Raw genomic sequence first — 27,953 nt, 5'->3', positions numbered from 1 at the left:
AGAATTTGTGTGTGTGTGTGTGTGTGAGAGAGAGAGAGAGAGAGAGAGAGAGAGAGAGAGAGAGAGAGAGAGAGACAGGCAGCTCTTCAGTCCTGCGCTGATTGGAGGAGCAGGACGTGAACCGGAGCCCCACATGTAACGGACTGACCGGGAGCAGCAGCGGATACTTTACGGTGGTTTGACCGGAGCAGAGCGGCGGAGCTCTGAGCGGAGCTGGGCAGACCGAGGACCGTGATCCGACCGGGAGGAAACGGGTCCCGCTCCGGTAAGTTCCGCTCTACTTGTCTGTAAATGAATGAAGCGGGTTAAACAGCGAATTGCCTGACTGAAGCTCAGCGGCTTCATGTGAACTGAAGAGACTGTGTCCACTAATGAAACTGGAAGTGATCATTGAATATTCAGATGAATGAGGTCCAACAAACACCTCATGTCAGACAGATGATGTCTGATAACCAATCAATTCATTAGTCAACCAACAGGAGGCTATCAGTAAAGGTCTGTATCATCTGAATCTCTGGCTTTTGGACCTAATAATTTAAGACTTAAGACCATTCAAGCTGTTGAAGATGTTTGATACAAAACAAAAAAACCACAGCAACATGATGGTCCCTTGTAGCCCCCTCCCTCCCTCTCCAAGAAGCTCTACCTAAATGCAATTAAGTCTCTAAACTTTGTGCTTTCTATGGAGAAGATCAACGATGTCCATGTTAAGTCCTCCAATCTGTCTTTGCGATTTATGGGATTCTTTCCAGGTGGAGGTTATCAGTCAGTGTCATTATCCAGGCTTTTAAACAATGGTGCATCCTTATTTTTCTACTACAGCAGAAGAATAGGTTTCTTTTTACAGAGGAGCTGGTTTGCAAGCTCTGCCATTTTTTGCAGTCAACACAATATTTCACAATGTATGGCACTTACAGGCACCTAAAGAAACCCATCTTTGGCTGCCTATATTTCTCCTGAAGCTCCTGTAATGACACACATGTGTACCCAACACTAGTACTCGTTCCTTCCAGTGATGGAAAGCTCTGTCCATAGTTGGGAATGTTAAAATTTGCTGCTATCCATGTCATGAAGAATCTAGTACTGTCAATAACAGACAGCACCAGCCAAACATGTTAGCTAGTTTGTCTTGTTAAGTAACGCAGAATATCGTCTGCATACAATAGAATTTTGTTTGATGAATATTTAGTGTTATAACCCCTGTATTTCTGTGTATGAATGATTTGCGAGATACTCCAGTGCAAGCCTGACTAGTAAGGGACTAGGTGTACAGCTCTGCCTAGTGCCCCATAAGCCTGCAACTGATGTTAAATCTACGTCCAGACAGTGCAGGTGTGCCAATGGCAGCATGGAACTGAATGAAGGGGAACGCCACAAATCAGAAGAGATATCACCACAAAGAATTGGTCATAAAAAACATTTGAATCCTGAACTTGACAGAACATTTGACTGCGTCAGACACAGAGACTGAAGTTGAAGATCTGATACCTTAGATAGGATGATCGTACAAGGATTCATTGACAATAAATTGTATCAAACACAATCAGATATTAATCGAGCTAATTTAAAACACAACTCTCACATAAACATGCAATCTGTATCGCCCACCAAAGAAATCTGGTTTGGATCAGACAAATCAAGTTTAGTTGAGGATAATCAATTATCACACAGACCAGACACTTACAGCTGTGAGATTATCAATAAAAAACACAGATAATTCTTTGAAATCTGTAGAATAGATTATTTCAGCTTGATGCACTGAAGATAAACTTGATTGATTGATTGATTGATTGATTGATTGATTGATTGATTGATTGATTGATTGATTGATTGATTGATTGATTGATTGATTGATTGATTGATTGATTGATATCTCCTCAGGTGTTCACAGCAGGATGAAAACTCTCAGCTGAAAGTTACCTCAGTATGGCACCATCAGGCCCTGCCCCCTCCCCCCTCCCGGACTCTCTTTATTGCCATCACCGCGTGTTGCTCTGGATCGGACGAACACCCCATCACTTGTCCCTGTGGCCTCGCCTCTTGCTGTCTCTTTGGTTCTTTATTGGTGGAGAGGTGATCCAGGTGAGCGCCTCCCACCAGCACTTTCATCCCCACTCCATAAAGATACCTGGTGACATCACTCTGGGAGGGCTGTTCCCAATCCACTCTCGCGGCCCCCATGGGTTACCCTGCGGGGAGCTGAAGAAGGAGAAGGGGATCCATCGTATGGAGGCCATGCTGTATGCTCTGGACCAGATCAACAGTGACCCTGAACTGCTGCCCAACATCACTCTCGGGGCCCGGATCCTGGATACCTGCTCCAGAGACACCTACGCCCTGGAACAGTCTCTCACCTTTGTCCAGGCGCTGATCCAGAAAGACACATCCGACATCCGCTGCTCCAACGGAGAGCTGCCAATCATTCGCAAACCAGAGAGGGTGGTGGGTGTAATCGGAGCATCTGCCAGCTCTGTGTCCATCATGGTGGCTAATATCCTGCGTCTTTTTGAGGTAAAACACACCTGTAACTATATGTAATATAAGTAAGACACATCACTAAACAGGTAACATCCATGTAACATGTAGGTAACATACAGATAGTACACCTGTAAATATGCAGGTAGCACACAGGTAATACACAGGTAACACACCTGTAAATATACAGGTAACATGTAGATAAACGTGTGAATAATCATGGTCATGTAAAGTACCTTGGGTATTTTGAAAGGCGCTATATAAATACAAGTTATTATTATTATTATCATTATTAGGTAACACACAGGTAATACACCTTTGTACCTGCAGATGAGATACAGAGAGGTACACTGTTGACTGGTTAATAGAGGTTAACAGTGAGATTGGTTAACAGACAAGTAGGTGAACAGACAGACAGTTAACAGACAGACAGGTGAACAGACAGACAGCGAGTAGATGGAACAGTCTGGTTGGTGGATTAATGTTTTAAACAGACAGTTTTTGTCTGGATGACTGACTGTCTCTAATGAAAGCCTCTAATGACTGTGTGTGTGTGTGTGTGTGTGTGTGTGTGTGTGTGTGTGTGTGTGTGTGTGTGTGTGTGTGTGTGTGTGTGTGTGTGTGTGTGTGTGTGTGTGTGTGTGTGTGTGTGTGTGTGTGTGCGTGCGTGTGTGTGCGTGTGCGTGTGCGTGTGTGTGCGTGTGTGTGTGTGTTTTCGGCAGGTTATTCGATTATTATAACAGATGCATCAAGGGAATAGTTTTAAAAGTAAAATCTGATGACCGGTCACTTCCATTAATACAGGGAAAATCAATACAGGGACAGATCAATACAGTGATCTGCCATGTGGGTAGACACACATCAAGAGTAGTTTAGGTGATCAGTGCATTTATGTCATCATTACATGATCAATGCAGACACAGCAGAAACACATGTTGATCAGATCATAGAGATGGTCGTAGAGATCATAGAGACGCATTAACCATCAACACACAACAGCCACACAAAATCCATACAACAGCAACGCAACAATACAATACACAACAACTCACTCACCCACACACAAATCACTCTACAACCACATACCACCAAGCAACACCGCAACAGCCCCACAACGTTATCAGAGTCTCCATCAGGGTGCTTGTGTGTATGTCTCAGGAGGCAGAACCTGGTTTAGGTTCTATGATGAAGGGAGCAGCTCCACGTGGGCCACATGCAGGTTAGGGCCATGTGACGGCAGCAGCTATATGTACAACTGTAGCAGTAGTAGATGTATACTCCACTTCCTCTCAAACCAATCAGCAGCAGCTCACTGATCATGTGACACCATCATCAGTGTGGTGGTGGAAAGATGGAGAGAACCTCTGCCCCTTTGGGACAGACCCCGCCCACTCTATCACCTGCACACAGCTGACCAATCACTTAGTGAGGAGGCTGTGATGTCACAGCATCAGATATTCGGGTTTGTTTCGCTCCAGTGAAGCATCTCTCTGACAATGATGATGATGATGATGAAGATGACTGTGATAACAAGGTCTGCTTTTAGGAGCTTGTTAATGTGGAGTCCTTTATTAAGCTGCAGGCACACACACACACACACACACACACAGGATTAGCGTTGTGTAACAGCATGAATTTGTGTCACAGCTTCAATAAACTGAATAACAATCACATTAGCACACAAGACTGCGTGTGTGTGTGTGTGTTACTGTATGTGTATTATTATCCTTCTATCTTTACGAGGACCGCTGAGCACACAGGGCTGTTTCATACTAAAGACCTGAGTGTCCTCACAAAGATAGTGAGGTGTGTGTGTGTTTGTGTGTTGATCTCTGTGTGTCTGTTTTCTTCTGGTCACAGTCTGTTAAACATATATTTTCTGATTATTGATTATTGTCCTGTCTCCCAGATCCCCCAGGTGAGCTATGCGTCCACAGCGCCAGAGCTTAGCGACAACAACAGATATGACTTCTTCTCTCGGGTGGTTCCTCCAGACTCGTACCAGGCTCAGACCATGCTGGACATCGTCAAAGCACTGGGCTGGAACTACGTCTCCACACTGGCCTCTGAAGGAAACTACGGAGAGAGCGGCGTTGACGCCTTCATGCAGATCTCCAGAGAGGCTGGTATGTTGGGGTTCTGGTCTTGTTTGGTCTGGTCTCCCTTGTAGTAGTTTAGTTTAGTTAGTTTAGTTTTTTATTTGCACATTATATAACCTGCATAAATAATGAAAATAGTAAAATTAAACATTGTACAGGAGAGGTAGAAGCCAAAAAAGGCTTATAAAAATACCTCCCCTATGTAAAAATCAACAACAACAACAGCGGTTGTCTTCATAGTAAGAAGATGATACAGAAATTCAAAACATAAGAAATAGAAAAGAAAGAAAGACAAATTAACATAGAAAAATGAAAGATACTGAATTAATAAAAAAAACTAGGGCCGGGACTTTAGCGCGTTAATTACGATTAATTAATTACACAAAAATTACCGCGTTAAAAAAATTACCGCATTTTAATCGCACTTATTTAAAAAAAAATATTTTTTTATTTTTTATTTTTTTTTCAAAATGTTTTTTTTTTTTTTTTTTCTCAAGTGTGTCTACGTGCGGTGCGCCCGCACGCGAGAGAGGCGGCAGTTTGAGAGGCTGACTGGCAGAGATGAGAGCTGGTGAAACGCTAGCATGGTTATTTAAAACACCATCTCTGATCTCTGCCTGCACATAGATACACAGAAACGGGCGCACGCTAAATGCGCTATATTGCGCTAATTTCTCAGCTGCAGCGCTATATCTATGACCTGTCACTGTCACAGGTGCATCTCATCTCATTATGATAGGGCTTCACCCTCAGAGCTGTCTGTCTTCAGACTGTCCTGAACATCACACAGGGACAACATGGAGCTGCCTGTGTGATTGGTTACTGAGTTTTATTAATGTTTACATCAGGCTGAGTTCAACAAATCAGTTTATGCTACTGTGATTTAAGTAGCCTAGTTAAATACTACAGTAATCATCATAGTGTATTGGAAGGAAAGACCATTTAATCTGTATGTATCAAATATCGATTAATGAATTAATCGATCATTTGCATCCCTAGTCTGTTGGTCTTGGTTAAGTACCACCTTGAATGCTTAAGCTTATGTATTCAGTCATTCAATGGTATACTAAAATCCATGTGGAAAAAAAATGCTTCTCACTGTTCTCAGGTCAAATATTTATATGCGATTAAAATGCGATTAATTGCGATTAATTAATTACAAAGACTCTGATTAATTTGATTAATTTTTTTAATCGAGTCCCAGCCCTAAAAAAAACAAAAACAAAACAGTTATAACAGTTGAAAAAAAAAATTAAATTAATTAAATTAAAGGTACAAATTGACAAATCCAGAAATGTTACAAATCTTAACTAAAAAATGATTTTTTTTCAGTTGTTTTTTGAACAGTAAAGAGAGTCTACTCTACACAGCTGCCAAGCCACAGTTGGAAAACACCCTCTCTCTCTCTCTCAGGTGGGCTGTTACCTGTCTCCGTCTCTCACATGAAATGTTACTTGTCCCTCTCAGGTGGGGTGTGTATCGCTCAGTCAGTGAAGATTCCTCGTGAGCCGACGGCCGGGTTGTTTGATAAGATCATCAGACGCCTGATGGAGACGAGTAACGCCAGAGGAGTGATCATCTTCGCCAACGAGGACGACATCAAGTACACATACAAACAAACTTACCTGAGATCAGAGATCATATCAAGCCAGGATTAATGATCTGACTGATCATGACTCCCCATCTGTTTTTCTGCTAGGCGCGTCCTTGAAGCAGCCCAGCGTGCTAACCTGACGGGTCACTTCCTGTTTGTGGGCTCAGACAGCTGGGGGGCAAAAAGTTCACCAATCTCAGAGTTGGAAGACGTGGCAGAGGGTGCAATCACCATCCTGCCAAAACGAGCATCGATAGATGGTGAAAACAACAACACACAAACATCATGATTGTGTACTGTGTGCGTTACTGTGTGTATCTGTATTTGTTACTGTGTATATATGTGTGTGTGTGCTGTTGTATGGAACTGAGTGTTTTTCTGTGTGTGCATTACTGAGGGTTCAGCGTGTATGTGTGTGTGTCACTGTGTGTCTTGTTGTGTGTGTGTTCTCCAGGTTTCGATCAGTACTTCATGTCTCGATCTCTGGAGAACAACCGCAGGAACATCTGGTTCAATGAGTTCTGGGAGGACGACTTCAGGTGTAAACTGACCCGACCTGGAATCAAGTTGGACCCTGACAAGAAGAAATGTACAGGTATCCTCCTGAGACCCCAGCTTCTTTCTGGTGTGCGTTTTTTTATTTCTCCTTGCTATCTGGGATAAGTAGGACCTAATAAGTACAATACCTAAAGTTTGTCTTTGTACAGGAAGTAGTTTTTGCAAAAAATGATGTCCTCATATGAGGACACTGGGATTATCACAACATTAAAATTTGCTGTTTGGGACCAGAAGGGCCCAATTTGTGTAAATTCAAAATTTCAGCTTTCTACAATAAGTAGTTCTCTCAAAAATCAGTGTCCTCATATGAGGACATTGGGTCAAAAAACAATTAATCCTACTGTACATAGAATACAGTGAATTATGGAAGTTCAAAGGGGTTTTATTCTGAAATGCCACATCAGATTGGCCTGATTTTTTCTGAGTGTCATCTTGAGGTTAAGTACTATCAGTCTGAAGTGGAACGGTCAAGTAATAACGAGTAGTTTTTAAGAAATATGAATCCTCCTGAGCCCCTGCGTCCTCATACGAGGACATTATTTTTGCCTCTTATGATAGTCCATTTTTAAAAACTTTGACCTATTAGCCACATTTAGGGACACTGCCATAGAATGCTCCGGCTGAAATTCCCGCCATTTTTCCCCCCCAAAGAAATTGGTGTAATTTGTGATATCACCACAAGATAGCACAGGCAGTCTCCCTAAATGTGGCTAATAGGTCAACGTTTTTAAAAATGGAGTATCATGGTGCCAAGAGGCAAAAATGTAATGTCCTCGTATGAGGACGCAGGGTCTCAGGAGCCACACTCTATGGGATGCGGTCTGCGTGTTGAGGGGGGGCAAGGTGATTAAATGGGATGTCATGTGACGTGGTGTGTGTCCCTGCAGGTGAAGAGAGAATTGGTCGGGACTCATCCTATGAGCAAGAGGGGAAGGTCCAGTTTGTGATTGATGCAGTGTATGCTGTTGCTCATGCTCTGCATAACATGCACCAGGATCTGTGCCCAGGAAACTCTGGAGTCTGCAGCGACATGGACCCTGTGGAGGGTCGCTCACTGCTCACCTACATCAGAGCAGTGAATTTTAATGGTGAGAAATCATTCCAAAAAATAAAAACATGCCTTAGAACAACTTCTGAGATGAAAACACCTCACCTGGAACAGGGAAACGTAGCCTCGTAAACCAGCCTCTCCGGGAAATGCATTTCATTTCATTTCTGAGGGAGAGTATGGCCTCATCCATGGCCTGAAACCCTCAGAAGGCCGAGCCAATCAGTGTCGCCGCTCAGATTTCTGTGATTGACACAGCACGTTGGCCAATCAGGGACCGACTGGTGCAAAGCCCCGTCACACTGACACTGACTGCAACTCTTACCACAACGAATATGGCGGAGCTATCTATCAGTAGCAGCCTAAAAACAGCAACAAGGGAAGTTCTTACTGAAATACCATCCGTTACAGCAATTAAACAAGAGCAAGAGTCGGTGCTTGTAGGTAAAGACGTTTTTGCTGTTCTTCCAACTGGATTCGGCAAAAGTTTGATATACCAACTTGTTGATTGGCCGAATGGGGTTGTCTGTCAACGCTACTACTCCCGCCCAGCTCCCGCCCAGCTCCCGCCCACCCCAAACGTTTACAGGGGGAATGAGGCCAGACTCTCCCTCAGAAATTAAATGAAATGCATTTCCGGGAGAGGCTGGTTTACGAGGCTAAGGGAAACGAGGGCCCCTCCCAAATATAGACCTGAGGGGAGAACCTCATCAGTTCTCCAGTTATAGTCGGATTAAGGCAATAATTCGGTTTTTTCAAGTGTCATGTAAACATACTGAGTGAGTATCTGGTGGTGAGGCTTTGATGAGTAGGACCTGGTGCTGTAGATCACTTTGATGCAGCTACCACGGTGTGGCTCCACCACCTGCTGAGTCAGGTCAGGGGTGTGGAGCTTGGTGTTCTCACCCTTTCAGTCGTAAGCTGGTTCCTGGGAAAGGGTGCAACAATGGGGAACAGATGTGGTTTAGGAGGTGGACCTACCAACTAGGTATAGTTGGATTTAGCTCAACTCACAGGACCAACTCTGGAAACTAATCACTGGACGGGTATGATGTTACTCTGGTGTTCTGATTGAGAGCATGTGGCCTCTTCCTAACACTGCCCCACTGATTCATAGTTTTACTGCTGGACTGGATTTCAACATGTGGATAGCAATGGACAAACCTGAAGGAGGAACAGTCTGATGTGAACCTGAGTGGTGTTTTGTCATACCTATTCCACATAAAACATGACATTGTAGCAAAAGGTGGGTCATAATGTACCTGGAACAAAAGAGCAAAAGATCATGGGATCAGTAGCTGCATGTCCTGGATAGCAGATGATCACCACTTTTTGCTGAGTTGGATCAGAGGGTGGAGACAGGACCGACCTGATCTGGATTAAGTCCCTGTCCACAAGATCCTCACCTGCCACCTTGGTAGATGCCAATAGTTAAAGGATAACTTTGTAGAAAAAAAAGGACCAAATCCAGACTTGCAGAGTTCCCCCTACAGTTTCAGAGTGCATGTTTTCACCCTAACCCTCCTCCCTCCCCCTATGGCCATGTGCATTTGTTTTCAATGAAGCCGGTGAGAAGGCAATCTGTGGAGTGATGTCTACCAAGGTGGGTAATATTAAAGCAGAAGTAAGTGATCCGGTGGTTTTGGCTAACTTCTTATCAGCCAATGGAGTTAGCAGTCCCTGCCCTCGTCCCTACGTCACCACATTCACGCGCATCCCTTGGCTGCACACACAGAGAGGACCGCCCCTTTATGCCGTTCTCTCTCCTCATTGGATAAAGGTTGTAGGATACAAGGAAAGTTTTCTCCTCGGCTTACAGCAGAGCAGAGTGACTGACAGACCCGTGTTTCGGACCAAACACTCTATATAAGTGATTGCTGTTGGAAGATATAACTATTTAAGACTTATATTAACAGAAATATTCCGCTTACTTCTGCTTTAACAAGAGATTACGGCTTACCGGGCGTGTTTGTGCCATTGTGCTGTAAAGCAGTCCATATTTCTCCCCAGACGAGATATGGGACGGAGGCGTTTATATTGCAAGGTTGGTTTTCGAAGGAAGTCAGAGAGCCTCCATTCTCACAACAAGTCATTTAGCCATCACAATTACTCCGAAGCTGTTTAATTACTGTAAGGTAACAAATCTTGCATAGTTCCTCTTTAATGAGTCCCAGGCACAGGAGACTCCTGAAGCAATTTGGTATTAGGAAGTCAGAAGAACTGCAGCCTCAGAGGTCATCAAAGCAAAACAACTCAACTAGTAATGGATCAGGGAGAAGGGCTTTCAATTATCCTCATGGCTTTGGTTCTGAACATTCATCAGTTGAGTCCAGAGGACTAAGGATATTTTTGGACAAGAAGCGCCTGACTGACACCTCTCCAACAGAAGGAAGTTATGGTAGCAGGTCATCAGGTTGGACAAAATTCTTTCTGATGACCCTAGACTTGCTGAACAGTCCTGGTTGACTCACAACTGTTTCCTGGAGGTCAGGAATTAGACTCCACTGGGCTGTTTTCTGTCACAGATTCAGTTTGTGGTCTTCATTAACAGGCTCTGTAGTGGTAGTCAAGGTGCAGAGAGTTCTGGTGTGGTTTCCTGTGGTTCTGTTGGTTTCAGTTTACAGTACAGTGAGAGGCAGCTGGACCAGAGTCTGGACCAGAGTCTGGACCACCCAGTCTGAGGTCCTGGGACACTGCTGGAAACTGGTGGAGGTTAAGGACTTCAGGTTTCTTAGGGTCTATTCACGATTGACAATTACATGGTGAGGACATCAAAAAGTAGATTGGTTCTGTGTTGGCAGTGATGTGGACCATTGGCTCAGAGATCCAGGACATAAAGCTGGAGGAGAACCACCATCAGGACAGACAAGAGCCATTCAGATTAGGATGAGGTTTTCAAAGACTTTCATAGCAGCAGAACAAGCTGTAGCAGCTTCATCTCATGAGACATCAAATCTATATTTTATAAAGATGAGAAGCTGCAGCAGCTGGGAGAGGGAGATGTTTTAATCTGTAAGTGCCGGGACTGCATGGTCTGTCCCTTTGCTTGTCTCTCTACATGAGACTTCGTCTTTGGCTGAATATTTAACCAGTACAGGAGACGTGTGTTTGTAGTTAGATGTTGCTGTAGTTAAGGAGTTTGACTAAAATGAGCACAAGGAGATCCGTTCTTTTCATTTCTGATTCAGTTCTGTTCTGGTCCAGTTCTACCCTGAATTTATTCTGGTTCACTTCTGTTTTGGTTCAGTCACATCCTGGTCTTCTTGTTTAGCTCTACACTGGTTTTATTTTGGGTTAGTCCAGTTGTGGTTCAGTTCTGTTCTGGCTCAGGTCTGAACAGAAGTGTTGGTCACAGCAGGTTTTTCTTTATTTAGACACAGAGATAATAAGTTAATGCACTTTACATGTTTCCTCTGAGGACTCAACGTGTTACTGTGTGTGTGTGTGTGTGTGTGTGTGTGTGTGTGTGTGTGTGTGTGTGTGTGTGTGTGTGTGTGTGTGTGTGTGTGTGTGTGTGTGTGTGTATGTATGTGAGAGAATGTTAATAATTAAAGTGAGTAGATGCTGAAGACTGAAAGAAGAAAACATCATCTAGAAGTTTTTATTCACATTAAAAAATTTGAGATAAAAAGTGTAGAAAAAGGTGTCACTGATGATCTTAAATTAGTCATGTTAAATAACATGAAGAAACAGATTATGTCTGTTCAGTTAATCATGACTCAAGCGTAACATGAAACTGATCATGAATGTAAAGCTCATGAAGCAGAAGCTTAATCCGTTTTGACTTTTATGTCACGTAGCTCAGATTGGATATGAAACAGCAGCAACTATTTTTTTCCTGTTTCCAGGTGTCAGTGGATGACAGGAAGGAAATGGGTGATTAAATCATCAGTATTTTCCCTTTATGTGAATGGAGGGGTGTCAAGATATGTGGGGATGGAGGAGCATGTGAGCTCATTTCCATGTGTTTCCATATTCTGACAAACTGTTTGTAAAAATGGGCTATACAAATAAAATTGCCTCGCCTTGCGATAGATAGATAGATAGATAGATAGATAGATAGATAGATAGATAGATAGATAGATAGATAGATAGATAGATAGATAGATAGATAGATAGATAGATAGATAGATAGATAGACTGATTGATTGATTGATTGATTGATTGATTGATTGATTGATTGATTGATTGATTGATTGATTGATTGATTGATTGATTGATTGATTGATGCCAAAGGAAATTCCACAGTGGCCAGCTGCTCTCCCACTCAATAAAAACATAAACACCATAGAATCACAAATAACAGTTGATAAATAATTTCCGTCTCCAGCTCCAAGGTGCTTCAGTGCACCATCAGGTGTCGTAGTGTATTTGTCAACCTGTCTGTCTGTCTCCAACAGGTAGTGCAGGTACCAGTGTTTTATTCAATGAGAATGGAGATGCTCCTGGTCGCTATGACATCTTCCAATTCCAGATGACCAATCACAGCCACCCTGGATACCATGTCATCGGTCAATGGACCAATAATCTGAGACTAAATGTATGAAGCTGATTGAAACATTACTTTTTTTGATTTTTAGACTGTGTCATTTTCTACCAGTCTCTCTCTCTCCCTCTCCCCCTCTCTCTCTCTCTCTCTCTCTCTCTCTCTCTCTGTCTGTACCTCTCTCTCCCTGAGCTTATCTCTGTACCTGTCTTTCCCACAGGTGGAGGATTTGCAGTGGTCTGGAGGAGACAGATCAGTTCCAGAGTCCATCTGTAGTTTTCCATGTGAACCAGGAGAAAGGAAGAAGATGGTGAAGGGTGTCCCCTGCTGCTGGCACTGTGAGGTAAGACATCACAATGGAAACACCTGACTTAAACCCAGAGACCAGCCGGAGTTTGGCTTTTTAAAGGGTCACTTGTTCTGGATTTGGATGGTGGTTTGGACAGTGGTTCAGATATTACTCTCTCACTCTCTGGGGCCCTGATGACAGGAGAGAGGGTAGGAGAGACCACTAAGATTCAGGTGTAAACCACATCATGGTCTGTGAGAGAGAGTGACATCATTACACCTGTCCTCATGATGTCATGGGACCATGTCATCTCTTATCTGTCTGTCTCTCCTGTCCTGACCTGTCTGCAGCTCTGTGATGGCTATCAGTATCAGCTGGATGAGTTCAACTGTGAGATGTGTCCGTCAGACATGCGCCCTACGCCCAACAGAACGGGCTGTCGTCCCACCCCCATCATCAAACTGGAGTGGAACTCCCCATGGGCCCTTGTTCCTGCCTCTCTCGCCATGCTTGGTATCCTAGCAACCAGTACTGTGGTGATCACCTTCATCCGCTTCAATGACACTCCCATTGTCAGGGCGTCAGGAAGGGAGCTCAGCTATGTACTACTGACAGGTGAGTTCCACAGACAGGTAAATAGGCTACTATTAATGGGGTGGGGGGTGCTCAGTCATGAGCAAGCACAAACTACACATAAACTTAAACCTGGATTAAACCAAGTTTAAACCTGATCTGAAAAAGATTTAGTCTGTCATCATGTTTGAACCAGGATTAAATTAGACTTAATACATACTCCAGATTTAAACCAACTTTTAATCAGACTTTATGAGACTTTAACCAGACTTACATCAAATTTGAGCCAAGATTAAACCAAAACCAAATTTAAACCAGGATGTTACAAGACTTAAAGGGATAGTTCAACATTTTGGTAAATTGGCCCATTGCCATAATCGCTATAGTCATAGCAGTAGGTTCGTTACCTTTAATTGTCGGTGTGAGCTATTTTTAGAACGGCGGAGCAGAGCCATGAGCTGCTCAGAGCTACGCTACGGAGGCTAATGGTATTTCTTGGTTTCCCTCATCAAACTCTTAAAATACACAATCCAACAACTCCACAACGCTCTGGTGGACAAGTTGTGAGCTGCACATTCACCACGCTATGAGATAATAACAGAACGTTACCAGACAGAGTTGTTTTAGAGGTAAATTCATGCAAAACCGCTGATGCACGTTGTGTTCAGGGACAGTTTTTCAGCAAGCAGTCTCTGTATTTACCTCGAAAACGGCTCAGTTTCGTAACGTTCTGTTATTATCTCATAGCGTGGTGAATGTGCAGGTCATAACTTGTCCACCAGAGCGTTGTGGAGTTGTTGGATTGTGTATTTGATGAGTTTGATGATTAAAGGTAATGAACCTATTTAGTGATTATGGCAATGGGCCAGTTTGCCAAAATGTTGAACTATCCCTTTAAAGGTAGGGTTGGAGATCCTATTTTGGAGCATTTTTTTTTACTAAACTGTTTGAAATCTTCTTCACAATCCGATTGCAGCCAATTAATTCAATGCTTTTTCACAAAAATGAAAAAAGTCACTCACCTGTGGGATGGACAATCCTGTAAAAACAGCATCCAATCATCTTTAACGTGATGTTGATGTCAATTGGATCATTATGTGTCAATCAAGCTGCCGTCTCTCCCCCCCTCGCTCCTCTGAGCGTACCGCTCTTCGTGCACTTCAACAAGTTACGACCACGGAAACGACAACGCCAGTGATACAATGTACCACACTGAAGTCTGGTAGGTGGTGATGTAGCTCTAAACTGGATGCTGGGTGGTTTATCATGACGTTCGGTGTTTTCTTTCACCTGAATGAGCCATGAGAAAAAGCTGGTGAAGAGTTAACGATGCTGCGCAGTGACACGTGACAGTATTGCGGAAAGCCACGTCGCTCACATTGGGTTTACATTGGGTGGCGCGGCGAGGGCGACACCTTCGCTGCTTCACCTTGATGTGAACCCAAGGGGGCAGTTGTCCATCTGAGAAGTGAAGCTCACTTCCGCGTTCAAAAAACTGCAATCCCCCCGGCTTCCTCTGGGGGCTGGTACCGGAAGGGAGCAACTCTCTATAGACCCCCATGTTAAAATAGCCGACTTTACGTCCTCAATAAACATGTTAAAAGCCTGGTACCATTCCGTTTTTTGGTCTCAACCGATAGTTTCTACCCCCGCACACACTCTGAGGGGGGTGAATTTTTTTTTTAACTCTACCGTTTTACTGTTATTAGGTTTATATTCTGGCCAATTAGGGCGCGGAAACGTTGAGTGACAGGTCCGGAGACCGCTGCTTCGAGGCCAGTGGGCGGGTTCTCGGCCGGTTGAAGTCAAATCCAACATGGCGCGGTTCAAACCCCCGTAGTAGCGGCACAAAACAGACTCACCAAAACCAATGGGTGACGTCACGGACGCTACGTCCATTCTTTTTACAGTCTATGTGTGAACCCAACACTGAACAAGCGCTGTGTGTTCCTGAGCTCTGGAGGCGTGGCTTCAGAGAGCAGTCTGAGGAAAGGGGGCTGGGACTTTTGACTTGTGTATTTTCAAAATGTGGCCTAATGGAACCATTTTTCCTGGATCTCCAACCCTACCTTTAAGTAAGACTAAGGGCGTTTTCACACCTGCAGTTGTTCCGATTCAGCAACTAAACCGATACAACTGTTGCGTTCTTTTTTCTGGGCCGTTTGTGTTCACATTGCATGATTCTAAAGCGGTACAGCGCTTTGCGCTGTGGAACAGCGCCATAGCAACGGCCCTAACAACACCCCATCAGCTGATCAGCAACAATGGCAACAATGAACCGCGGGCTGACCAAGGGGGCAGTTGTCGGTCTGAGAAGTGAAGCTCACTTCCGCGTTCAAAAAACTGCAATCCCCTCGGATTCCTCTGGGGGCTGGTGTCAGAAGGGAGCATTCCCCATAGACCCCCGTGTTAAAATCGCCGACTTTACATCCTCAGTAAACATGTTAAAAGCCTGGTGTCAGAACGTTTTTTCGTCTCAATCGATAGTTTCTACCCCCGCACACACTCTGAGGGGGGTGAATTTTTTTTTAACTCTACAGTTTTACTGTTATTAGGTTAAAATTCTGGCCAATCAGGGCGCGGAAACGTTGAGTGACAGGTCTGAGCAGCTCCGTGGACAGCTGCTTCGAGGCCAGTGGGCGGGAACTCGGCCGGCCAATCCAACATGGCGCTGTCCAGGCCGCCATATTTGAGTCACAAAAACGACTCCCCAAAACCAATGGGTGACGTCACGGACGCTACGTCCATTCTTTTTACAGTCTATGGGGCTGACTTGCAGTAGTGAGGAGGTTCAATTTCTTATTAATATTTGGGCAGACGAGTAGCCTATTTAGTTGAAGTTCAATTAAAAAAAATGCCCAAGCTGACTGGTTTATGGCTGGGGCGAGACCTTGAAGTATGCCTATAATGTGCTATAGCTACAAATGTAGTCTAATAGGCTACATTATTATTTATTATTATTATTATTATTATTATTATTAGCTAGTGACCAAGCGTGCTGTCCGCTGTCTCAGTGCTGACACGTGAATGAATGACAGAGCGTGTCACTGCCCGTGAGAGAGAGAGAGACAGAGAGAGAGAGAGAGACAGGGAGGGGGGTGGTCAGGTTGTGTTGGTCAAGCTGTGTTTTCAGTTTCAGGTGTCATAGTTATGTCAGATGAATTGTCCTCTAACACAGCCATTCTCAACCTTGGGGTCCCTCCCGACCCCAGTTGATGTGGCTGGAGGGGGCGAATGAACGACATGTTTCTTGGCATGCATTGCTGACCTGGGCATTGTTTCTTAATAAATTAGAAAAACTTTTCTTGTCATTCCCCTTTTCCGTGCATGGTTGAAGGAGATTGGCTTGCATCCACGCTCCACTCGCTCCTGCGCCGACAGGTCCTCGCATGTCATATAAACCAGCCCGGGTGTGTGGACACCGCATCAACTCGCCACCCGCATCTATTTAAACTCCGTCGCTTTGTTTTGTTCTTTTGCCCTGATGAAAACCTCCAGGTCGGAATATTGGCCATGGAGACAAAACTACAGCAGCCAATTATTTTCAGTGCAGGGATCAAGAACTAAAAAGGCAAAAAAAAAAACCCACCGCGGACAGCGCTGCGCTTTATCCATCATGCGTTCACACCGGCGTGTGTGTGTTTGTGTGTTGGGGCGGGGGGTCGCGGACAGCAGTGCATGTGAAATTGGGGGTCGCGACTCAAAAAGGTTGAGAACCACTGCTCTAACACACCCTACAGTTTGACTCTTTTTTTCTTCTAGTAAACGGGCACCGTAGCATGACTAGTTATAGGGGTTGTTTGCGGAGCTCTGCCCGGTGCTGATCGCCGCGGGTCAGCTTGGAAAGGCTGGTGGACTCATGGCTTGAGTTTGCGTCTTTCTTTTCTTTTGGCCACCGGCTTTCCTGTTTTAAGGCCAAGACGACACGCTGCTGATGCTCCATTATGTTTTTGGGGCAGTTGCCCGTGGTCCTCCTCCTCCGGTTGCCAGGTAACCAGTCAATTTGTTCCGATACATGTGTCGGTTGCGTTCTCACTACAAACGAACCGCTCCAGGGCTCGGATGGAAACGAGCCGAGACCGCCTCTCCCAAGCGATCTCGGCCCGCTTGTTTTGTTCCGCATCGAGCGCGATTGCTGTGTTCACATCTGACCAAACGAACCGATATATGACGTAAACGCTCCCTGTTTCGGAACAAATGGTCAGGTGTGAAAGCGCCCTTAAAGGTGATAGCTACAAGTTTAATTCCTCCTGGCCAGTAGGTGTAGAACTCACACTGCCTGCTCTCGCTCCAACCTTCTGTTTTACTAGTTGCCAGTCACAGCAGTAGACACGTGACATCAACATTCTAATGCTGTTGCCACAGAGATCATTCCATGCCGACGTTGCCAACGTAACCATATAATATTTATATATTTTATTTCGGACCCGCCAAAATTTATTAAACAATTATTTATATACTATTAAAAAAAAATTCAGTAAAATTAATACTTTTATTCTGCACCCCTCTAGACATTCTGTGGATGCATCATTTTTGAAAAATGTATCCTTTTGATGAAAAAGTTGTAACCTTTAAACCACAATCAAATCAGACATTAACCAGATGAACCATTATCACCTTCAATTCTCTCTGGCTACAGGTATCTTCCTGATCTACCTTATCACCTTTCTGATGATTGCGGAGCCAGGTGCGGTGGTTTGTGCATTCCGGCGCCTGCTTCTGGGCCTTGGCACGGCCATCTCCTACTCTGCCATGTTGACCAAAACCAATCGCATCTACCGCATCTTCGAACAGGGCAAGAAGTCAGTGACTCCACCCAAATTCATCAGCCCCACCTCCCAACTTCTCATCACCTTCACCCTCATCTCTGTCCAGGTGAGTAAACAGGTGTCACATGACCTCCTATTACTGACTGCAGCAACTCATCACATGACTCAGGTCCATCTCTCCATGTGTGGCATCAGGTCCTTGGTGTGTTTGTGTGGTTTGGCGTCATCCCCCCTCACACCACCATTGATTATGAGGAGCAACATCCCCCAAACCCCGACCTGGCCCGAGGGATCCTGAAGTGTGATATGTCTGACATGTCAATTATTTGCTGCCTCAGCTACAGCATTGTGCTCATGGTAATGTATTGATCCCATACTCCCATACTGGTGATGAAAAGTATGAAAAGTTGTAGAGGCTTGTACTGTCTGTGCTGCTTGGAAACCTATGCTGTTTCTGTTGCTAGGTGACATGTACGGTGTATGCGGTGAAGAGTCGTGGTGTCCCGGAGACCTTTAATGAGGCAAAGCCAATCGGTTTCACTATGTACACCACCTGTATTGTCTGGCTCGCCTTTGTACCAATCTTCTTCGGTACCGCCCAGTCCACTGAGAAGGTAAGAGCCAGTCCAAAACCTGGGGAGACAGAGACAGACTGGATCAAGTGTTGAGTCAAGGTTTTGCAGACTTGTGTTTTTTGGTCCTCAATGCATTGTTGACAGTCGAAACACAGGACACAACAAAATGTTTTTAATTTCACCTTTATTTATTCAGGGAAGGTCAATTGAGAGTGAGCTCTCTTTTTCAATGATGCCCTGATTACAAAAACACACAATCATACAATATACAAATACAATAAAAATCATAATCCACAATTACATTCAGGCTGTACAACATTTGATAGTAAGTTCTTAAAGCTATCTAAAGAAATAAGATGATCCAGTTTCAGACAGTTTTGTAGGTTATTGCACTTTTGAGGGGCATAGAACTGAAAGTCTTCCCTAATTCTGTCCTGATACTAGGGGTTTGTAAAACCAAGGTATCCTGCGAACGAGTGTGCAAGTTTTTGTTTTTTTTAACAAGTGTGTTTATTAATTTTTTTCAGAATAAATATTCACACTACAACAAGTAAAATACAGGTGCAGAACAAAACTGTCACAATAAGGCTCATCTTAAATGATACACACATCACAGGGCAGTAGCATGTGTTATTTACACAGTCCAAAATATAAATAATCCATCATCTCTCTTGGAGAAAAGCATTTCAAATAAAAAATAAAAGGAGCGGAAAACAAAGAAACAAACAGACGTATAATAAATACATGGTAATTTTGTTTGTTGATGGCTTACATACAGGGGGAACATGCCTCCAATGCTTTCCTCCCCTCCAAGAACACCAGAAAAGATATCCACATACTGTCAAAGATTAGATATTTAGCCTTTAACGTGAAGGTGAGTTTTTCCAGTGCCAGCGAGTCTGATAGTCCTGCAAGCCAGACACTAATATTTGGTTTAGTAGTGGATTTCCATGACTTTGCTAAAATGCAAAAAGTAATCATAGATTTATTTGCCTTGTTAAGGTTAAGGTTTATCGGAAAAATACCAAGAATACAAAGTTTGGGGTCTGATATTAGTTTTATACCTGTAACCTGCAAAATCATATCCATCACCTCACTCCAAAAGGCCTGAATTAGTGGGCAGTCCCATAGGCAATGGTATAGTGTGCCCTCTCTACCACACTTGTAGCACGTGTCAGGGTTATTGGGGTTGAATTTATTTAGTTGAGTTTGTGTTACATATATTCTCATTATCCACTTGTACTGAAGTAGTTTAAAATGGGTATTTATTGTTTGTATTTGAGATTTTAAGCAAATCTTTTGCCAGTCCTCGGTGGAAATTACTGAATTTAAATCCTCACACCATGCTAATCTTTTCCTATCTGAGGAAACTTTTGAACCTTCCATGATTGATGCATAGAAGCTTGAAGTCAATCCCTTCTTAGGGTGTTGATTTGTTGCTATTTCTTCTATAGGGCTAAGTGTAGGTAGAGATAAAGACTTCTGTAACTTAAATATATACAGTAGCTTCTTATTTGCAAGTGAGATTAAGCTGGTAATATAAACAAGTAAAATTTCAAGTAAGGCTTTGTAAATAAAAACCATGCAATGTTGTTCCCTCCTTACACTTAAGGATGGCCATCCAACCCTGTTATAAAGAACACAGTGATGGGTTGGGAACACATCTCCAGTAATAAAACGAAGAGCAGAATGATAACGTGCATCAAGGGGTTTCAATGTAGAGGGAGCGGCATGCATGTAAATGACATCACCGTAATCGAGTGCAAAAAAAATGTGCAACAAATATTCTGCCAGCCAGGTACTGAATGGGTGCCTCCATGTGGCAACCGTAAGACATCCCAACAGTCACAATTACATGCAGACTTTTTGCTACTTGACCACTAAACATTTTTGTAATTGCTGTGAAAGAATGTAAAGAGGGTGCTTTATTTCTATCTTTCAAGTTGAGTTGCAATTTTACAAACTCCAGTTTATAAGCAGAGCAGCTGACAATGTTACAGAGTCCCATTATCACACTGCAAAAGTGTTTTTTTTTTTTTTGCCAAATATCAACAAACTAATAAAAAATACCTTTATTTTGTTGTTGGGATGAAATTCAATATTTCATTTGAACTGAAAATGTGATGTGTGAAAACAGCTGTTGAGTCTTATGACATACGCGCCAAACAGAACACTATCTCCTGAGTGAATGAGCTGCATGTGAACACAGAACATGACAGTTGCAGTACGAACATGGTGAATCAGAGTTGTGAAAAGTTTAGTAGTCCTGTGAGGGAAAATAAATCAGCAGTTCTCAGTGGGTCGGTTCAGTGTGAGTTCAGGTACGAGAGAAACACAACAGCAGAATTAGACACAAAGTGCAGCCATTTCCAGGCAGAATGGAACAGATGGATTATACAGATTATAATCCAACACAGGATGTCATTATAGAATAATAACTTTGTTAAAACCATAGTTACAAAGAGCTTCAACAACCAAATACAAAGAGACAACAAAGCCAAAAATAACACAAAGAGTGAGACAGCAGCATCAAATTTAACCAAGGATGCAAAGAAAAGAAAAGAATGAGCAGATTCATCTTCACATGTCTGATTTACCTTTTTATATTAGTTTAATTAGTTTATAGTTCATTTACTATCAGTTTACAGATCATCTAATGTCAGTTTATAGATCAGATAAATAAATATCATAATTGAATATTAGTATTAGTTACTTCAATCAGCTGTTCATCTTATAGAATCTCTGGAGGTGGGTGAAGATGTTTCACCTCCCATGTGAAGGTTGCCTTGAAAGCAGAAGCTTGTTCACCCTGAGGACGAAACAACAGGAAATACAGAGGGAACAGCAGTTCAGTGTTCAGGACAAGGAATCCCAGAAAGAAGTAATAACTAAAATTAGAAGTAAAATCATGGGAAATCCTCCTCCTGCTTCTCTGTGATAACATTCAGTTTTCTTTCCTCATTTCTTCTGTTGAGGAGCAGAACACACAATAAAATATAAGCTGTTTTCTTTTCTATCTGAGGAAGACAGAACAAACACAGAGCTGCGGGAGGATTAACACTCCAAGTGTGTGTGAAGGTTTTTACAGCAATGTAAGAAATGTAGGAGTTCTGCTATTGTCAAATGGCTTAGCACACACAGAAACACACTTGAATCCTTATAATAAAGAAATACAATAGAACCAGGCAGCACTGTTTGTGTCTTTGTGTTTGTTGTGCAGACAGGTGACATATGGAAACTCATATTCCACAAATAATCACCACTTAATCATCTGAACAGCAAAGGCAGAACCTGAGACTCAATGTAAGAACCTAATCTCCACCAAGAGAACATGTTAAGATTCACATGTGCTCTTGGTGGAGATTAGGTTCTTGTTGTCCTGAGGAAATTCTCCTGCTGGTTTGAGTGCAGCACGAGGCTGTTCTGTAAATGTGAACAAGGTTCTATGTGCAGAGTGTTATTCCTCACTGTGTCTTCTCTGTCTCTACAGATGTTTATCCAGACAGCCACTCTGACCATCTCCATGTCTCTCAGTGCATCTGTCTCTCTTGGGATGCTCTATATGCCGAAGGTTTATGTCATCATTTTCCATCCTGAACAGAACGTCCAGAAGAGGAAGAGGAGCTTCAAGGTCTCAGCTTCATTGTGTTACCTGTTGGTTGCTGTGTTGTATACTGTATGTTGTGTTGCCCGGCCTGCATTACTGTGTTTATCTACAATGACTGTCTTCCCTGTGTGTTGCAGGCTGTTGCCCAGGCTGCCAGAGAGTCTCAGAAATCGGTGGGCGAGAAGCAAAACGGAGAGACCAAGATTGTACCTGACAGATCGCAGTAATGCTTCATAAATACTAAGAAATCCTACAAACTGAAGGTATTGAAATGCCACAGTAGCCTATGCACTGACAAATACAGATAAAAACACACAAAGTAAAACACAAAACGAAAAACATTTACTACATATACACAAATAACAAATCTATGTTTAATGTTTCACCACTTTGGCCCAGACTGAAACATTTCAACAACTGTTTAAAAAAAAAAAAAAAAAAAAACTATGGTGATCATCTGTGACTTCATTAGACTAACATCTCTTCATGACATACAATATATATGACCACATAACGGACATTTCCATCCGCCTCATCTGTATGCTGTTAACTCTCAACAACATCAATTAGAACCTTGTTGTATGTGCTTATCTGGTCAGTAGGCGAGGTTCTGTCTTTAGATGATCTGAAGGTGAGAGTGTCCTCATATGACTGGTAGACAAAGTTATGTCCTCAAATTATCAGTAGGTGTTCTTATGGTGTTATGGCTGGTATGGTGAGCTAATGTCCTCATATGGTCAGTAGGTGGGGTTATGTCCTCGTATATGTTCAGTAGGTGAGATGATGTCCTAAAAGGGCTGGTAGGTGTAGTCAAGTCCTGTTCAGTTGTTGAGCTAATGTCCTCATGTGGTCAGTAGGTGGGGTTAGGTCCTTGTATGTTTAGTAGGTGAGGTTCTCATCATAAATGCTTAATAAGCAGGGTTTTGTCCTTATATGGTAAGTAGGCAGGGTTACATCCTTATATGGTCAGTAGGTGAGGTTACATCCTTACATGGTCAGTAGGTGAGGTTACATCCTCATATGGTCAGTAGGTGAGGTTACATCCTCATATGGTCAGTAGGTGAGGTTACATCCTTACATGGTCAGTAGGTGAGGTTACATCCTTATATGGTCAGTAGGTGAGGTTACATCCTTATATGGTCAGTAGGTTCCATCCTTATATGGTCAGTAGGTGAGGTTACATCCTTATATGGTCAGTAGGTTACATCCTTATATGGTCAGTTGGTGAGGTTACATCCTTATATGGTCAGTAGGTGAGGTTACATCCTTAAATGGTCAGTAGGTTACATCCTTATATGGTCAGTAGGTTACATCCTTATATGGTCAGTAGGTGAGGTTATATCCTTATATGGTCAGTACTGTAGGTTACATCCTTATATGGTCAGTAGGTGAGGTTACATCCTATGGTCAGTAGGTGAGGTTACATCCTTATATGGTCAGTAGGCAGAGATCTTTACATGTTCTGTGGGTGGAGCTAAAATGAACAGGATGAAATGAATCCTGACTTGTGGAAGCTGTTGTAGATATTTATAGAGACTTTGATGAATATTTCAGCTGCTGTTTAATGATTCATGTTGATGTTCAGTGTAGTTGCTCTGTGTGCGCCGGAGCAAGGCATTATCGCTGCAGGTTGGTGGTTCAATTATTTGTAGAATAAAATAAACTGTGTCCCAGACACAAATGGAGTAAGGAACTTGCAATTTAGAATATCTTCTGCTCTACTTGCTTTCTTTTAACATTTTTTGTATTTCACCAAACACTTGGGGGTAAAGAAGCAACAGATAGTAGGATTCAAGGTGGAGGTGAACCATGGACAGCTTGTTTCTGTGCTGAGTTTGGACCTGTTGCAATATAATGTATGTATGTTGTAACAATGTATGTTGTTGACATACAGTCAAGTCAGACAAATATAGACAGGTATAGTTGGGAACAGTCAGGTGCAGTCTTGTACTTGGCCCCTCAGGGTTAAAACCAACATTGACACCATATTTCATTCCATTGCAAGGTAAGTCAATTGCAATCAAATATAGACGGATACAGTGCTGTCAGGTAAACTCTGTTGATACTGTCCAGAACCTTCAGTTACAGCTGTGTACTGCTGTATTGAAGTTACACTGTCTGAAGTTGTCTGTAGTTATTAGGGTCCGGGCAGCTAAGCTGCCGGGACACTATTGTATTCCTAGGAATTCTTCTTCTTCTTCTTCTTCTTCTTCTTCCTCCTCTTCTTCTTCTTTCTTCTTCCAAGGAAGTCATACTTCCCATGGGTGAAAACTCACCAAACTTCACAGAAACATCCAACCCCATGTCAGATTCACTCAACTCCAAGGACATGTGCCCCCCCCCTCCTAGGGGGGGCACAATAAGCGTTTAAATTTAAAAACTTAAAAAATTCCTACCAAACCAACGGTAGATGCTACAGTGTTGAAACTTCACCACAATGTAGCCTCAATACTGCTGAAACTTTTGTCCACTTAAACTCATTACAAATTATGAAGTCCATCACTCTGTTTTTTTCAATAACTGTAAAACTTTTAAAATGTATCTCCTCCTACAATTTTTGTTCAATTGTCACCAAACTTGCTACAGAGCATCTCCAGACTGTCCTCCACAAAACTTGTTTCTCGGATTTTTGATTAAGCAAAAATTGAGCCTACAGTGCATGAAAACGTTTGACTGTAAACAGTACTGTAAACGTATACCATCAAATTCTTGCTAAATACATTTTCAATCTTCCTGAAAAAAATGACAATATTCTGGAGTCATGGTTGATGAAGTTTAGCAAATATCAGAATTTTATCTCAAAAACTGAATTTTCTAGAACATTTTGAATTCTGCTCTCATGGGAACAACTGCAGTCAATGTGAGTGTGGAATTTATAAACATCATATTTTCTCTTATGAAGCAAAACACTTATCATTAAAAACAAATCACCAACATTTCCATGCTGTCAAGATGCAATTTATGTATTATCAGATTTTTGTTTAGATGACTGAATTATTGACATTTTGACCATTTCATCACAACAGCTGCCCGGGCACTGACTCCATGAGTGGATAAATGAAGCTACACAGCAGGTCTCACTAACAGCCAATTAGCTCAGCGAGTTAGGAGCTGGTTCTTGGTGTCAGAGATTGTGAGTTCGAGACCCAGCAAGGGTGATGATGATGATGATGACAGATCAAAATGTCACATGTCCTCAAGCTGTTTTGCTGTCTAGATGCAATTTATGTATTAACAGATTTTTGTTTAGATAATAGAATTTCTGACTTTTTGAAATCTGCCTTGACAACAGCTGCCCGGGCACTGACTCACCTGAGTGGATAAATGAAGCTACACAGCAGGTCTCACTAACAGCCAATTAGCTCAGCGAGTTAGGAGCTGGTTCTTGGTGTCAGAGATTGTGAGTTCGAGACCCAGCAAGGGAGATGATGATGATGATGATCCAAATAGCTTGGACTGGACCATGTGCGAAGGCTCCTAACATCTTAGAGTCACAGTAGATGTTTGACATATAGGCTACATATCATTATTTTACCTCAAAAACTGATTTTTCTTTTTACTGTGGTTTCAAATCTGCCTACACGACAGTGAATGGCTTACTCAATTTGTGAAGCCACTGTTGAACTGCCACTTGTCAAGTAGCTCAGTGCGATAGACAACGGTCTTTGGTTCCCGAGGTTGTGGGTTCAATCCTTAACTGATGCAAATTGAATAAGATCAACTGTCTTGTCTTCCTATTCTCCTGTTTGTTGCTCAGAATTGCCTAAATTTGCCCAAAAGTAGCCCGGAACCGACCCATTGCTGCGCAGCAGCTATAATCTAGTTAGTCTTGAATCTTAAATTACTGTATTACTATGTATTTTCTGCTAAATGTAAGTGAACCAGATCAAAGATTCTCTGAGCAAGGTACTGTGTGGAAGTACTACTGATGGTCTAATCCTCTGTTCTCAGGTTGCTGCTGACCAATCCCTGGACAGAGCCTGATGACATCATGATCAGGAAGATAAAATGGCAACATAAACACACACACACACACACACACACACACACACACACACACACACACACACACACACCTACACACCTACAACCAATTGTCCTTTCATCCTTTTCCATGATGTTTAACAGCTATTCATACTTGACCTCATGCAACTCCAAAAACTCTGAAAGACTTGATAGCTCGGTCATTTCACCTGTGAGTCAGAACTGAAGAAACCTCTTGGATGAGAGATGAAACATCTGTAAAGTATCTACAACCAGGTCCAGGTCTACAGATCCAGTTGCCCTCACTTAATCTCTTTTTGAATTCATCTAACTTCAACCAAACATCTCAAGACAAGCACATGATGAACCCTTACACATGTCTCATTAAAACACAGGAGAAAGTTATGAATGAAATAAACTTTGTATGTGCCGACACTTTAATACTGGTACTGGTAGTATTAACCAGCATGACAGTTTCATCAGATATAAATATAAAACCTTTTTTATGTTATTGGTTGAAATATACATTGGTATTGTTCTCTCTACTGACGTAAACCTGTGGACTTCCTGTCTGACATTCCAGTGCAAGAGTTTCATTAAGAAACATCATTAACACATTAAAAACTGAAGATGTGTGATTTTGGCCTGACATCTCCATCTTTAAAAAGGACCTATGCAAGGTTTTTTTTTACCTTAACTAAACAGGTTTGGAGTAATTGTGATGGTTAAATGACTTGCTATGGGGAGAATGGAGCTCTCTGCCTTCCACCTAGCGTCTCTTGGCCGAAAAACCAACCTTGCAAGAGCAGAGCCTCCGACCCGGTGTCCCAGCTCTCGTCTGAGTCTCGTTTGCGAGAAATATGGACTGCTTTATGGCATTGCGACGTAGTTAGGCCTGGTAATCTGTAATCTCTTGCTCAGGTTACCCACCTCAGTCACTCCATGGATTGTCTTCTGGCGGGCTTCATTAAAAACAAACGCACATGGCTGGGGGGAGGGAGGACGGTTAGCTGTGAGTTTTTACGACAGTGAAAATATGCACTCTGAAACTGTAGAGGGAGCTCCGTAGAGAAAAAAAGCAACCAGACTTTCACAGTTCCCCTTTAACTGGTGAAAGTTAACTGGATAAACTATAATTGATTAAACTGATCCACAGTCCAGTTTGTTTAGAGGAGATATCCTCCTGTGGACACCTGACTCACCCAGAGGGTTTGTTCATCCTGAGGTTCTCCATCTTCAAAAACTGTGAGACCAGAACTCTGGAACCTGACTGACTGGAACCTGTTCAGGAAAGTGTTCAGACTTGCATCTCTTTTAACAAACATTGGTCAGCAGGGAACAGCTGACTGTTAGGAGGAAATTGCTCTCCTGATCAGGTTGTTATGTTGATAGTTGTGTTGTGCCTCCCCAAAATGGCCCAGTGAGTGTGAGATCTACAGGTCTCCTTTAAGACACAGTACCAAGAGTTACCACTGACTGAGTGGAGGCACTGTATCACATCTGTTAATACATTGTTGGAGAAATACTAATTATTAGCTGTGTAGCATAGCCTAAATGCTAAAACAGGGCTAAGGTGTCCACTGTGTGCTGATGGTGAGTTGCCATTGGTTGGTTGCATTTACTCTTTGTTGCAACACAGTTGCTGGGGTTGTCAGGGAGGTTGAATTCATTCATTAGATGACAACTAAATGCAAGGGTTTGCAGGACAATATCCAAGACTGCACAACAGCCTTGCTGGTGAGCAACAGCAACAGCAGCAGTGACACTAGTAGGGGGCATCAGAGCCCCAAACAACACTTGCTCACTTGTTAAGTTAACTTTTCAAACTTTGGAGATGGTGGGAACCAGAACCTGAATCAGCTGGTGTGATCACATAGTCTGATCCAATCAGGAGTC

The 27,953-nt window shown here is 42.7% G+C and overlaps 1 protein-coding gene across 1 annotated transcript; it reads left to right on the top strand.

Annotated features, from left to right (window-relative positions):
- The first annotated feature begins 67 nt into the window (after nucleotides 1-67).
- Nucleotides 68-26,135, top strand: grm6a (glutamate receptor, metabotropic 6a). The gene is made up of 16 exons (XM_085780732.1): nucleotides 68-265; nucleotides 1,882-2,511; nucleotides 4,385-4,601; nucleotides 6,042-6,177; nucleotides 6,274-6,428; nucleotides 6,623-6,763; nucleotides 7,614-7,814; nucleotides 12,175-12,314; nucleotides 12,481-12,603; nucleotides 12,900-13,164; nucleotides 17,762-17,997; nucleotides 18,087-18,248; nucleotides 18,356-18,505; nucleotides 21,957-22,097; nucleotides 22,211-22,336; nucleotides 26,025-26,135. Exons 2-15 carry the CDS (start codon nucleotides 1,927-1,929, stop codon nucleotides 22,298-22,300), a joined length of 2,742 nt encoding a protein of 913 aa, XP_085636858.1. The 5' UTR covers nucleotides 68-265; nucleotides 1,882-1,926; the 3' UTR covers nucleotides 22,301-22,336; nucleotides 26,025-26,135.
- The last annotated feature ends 1,818 nt before the right edge of the window (nucleotides 26,136-27,953 follow it).

The sequence above is a fragment of the Trachurus japonicus genome, chromosome 7, assembly GCF_045865225.1.
Source record: "Trachurus japonicus isolate A0001 chromosome 7, Traja_1.0".
Classification (NCBI taxonomy): Eukaryota; Metazoa; Chordata; class Actinopteri; order Carangiformes; family Carangidae; genus Trachurus; species Trachurus japonicus.
The sequence above is the reverse complement of the archived record's forward strand: the minus strand, read 5'-3'. Positions and strand labels throughout refer to the sequence as shown.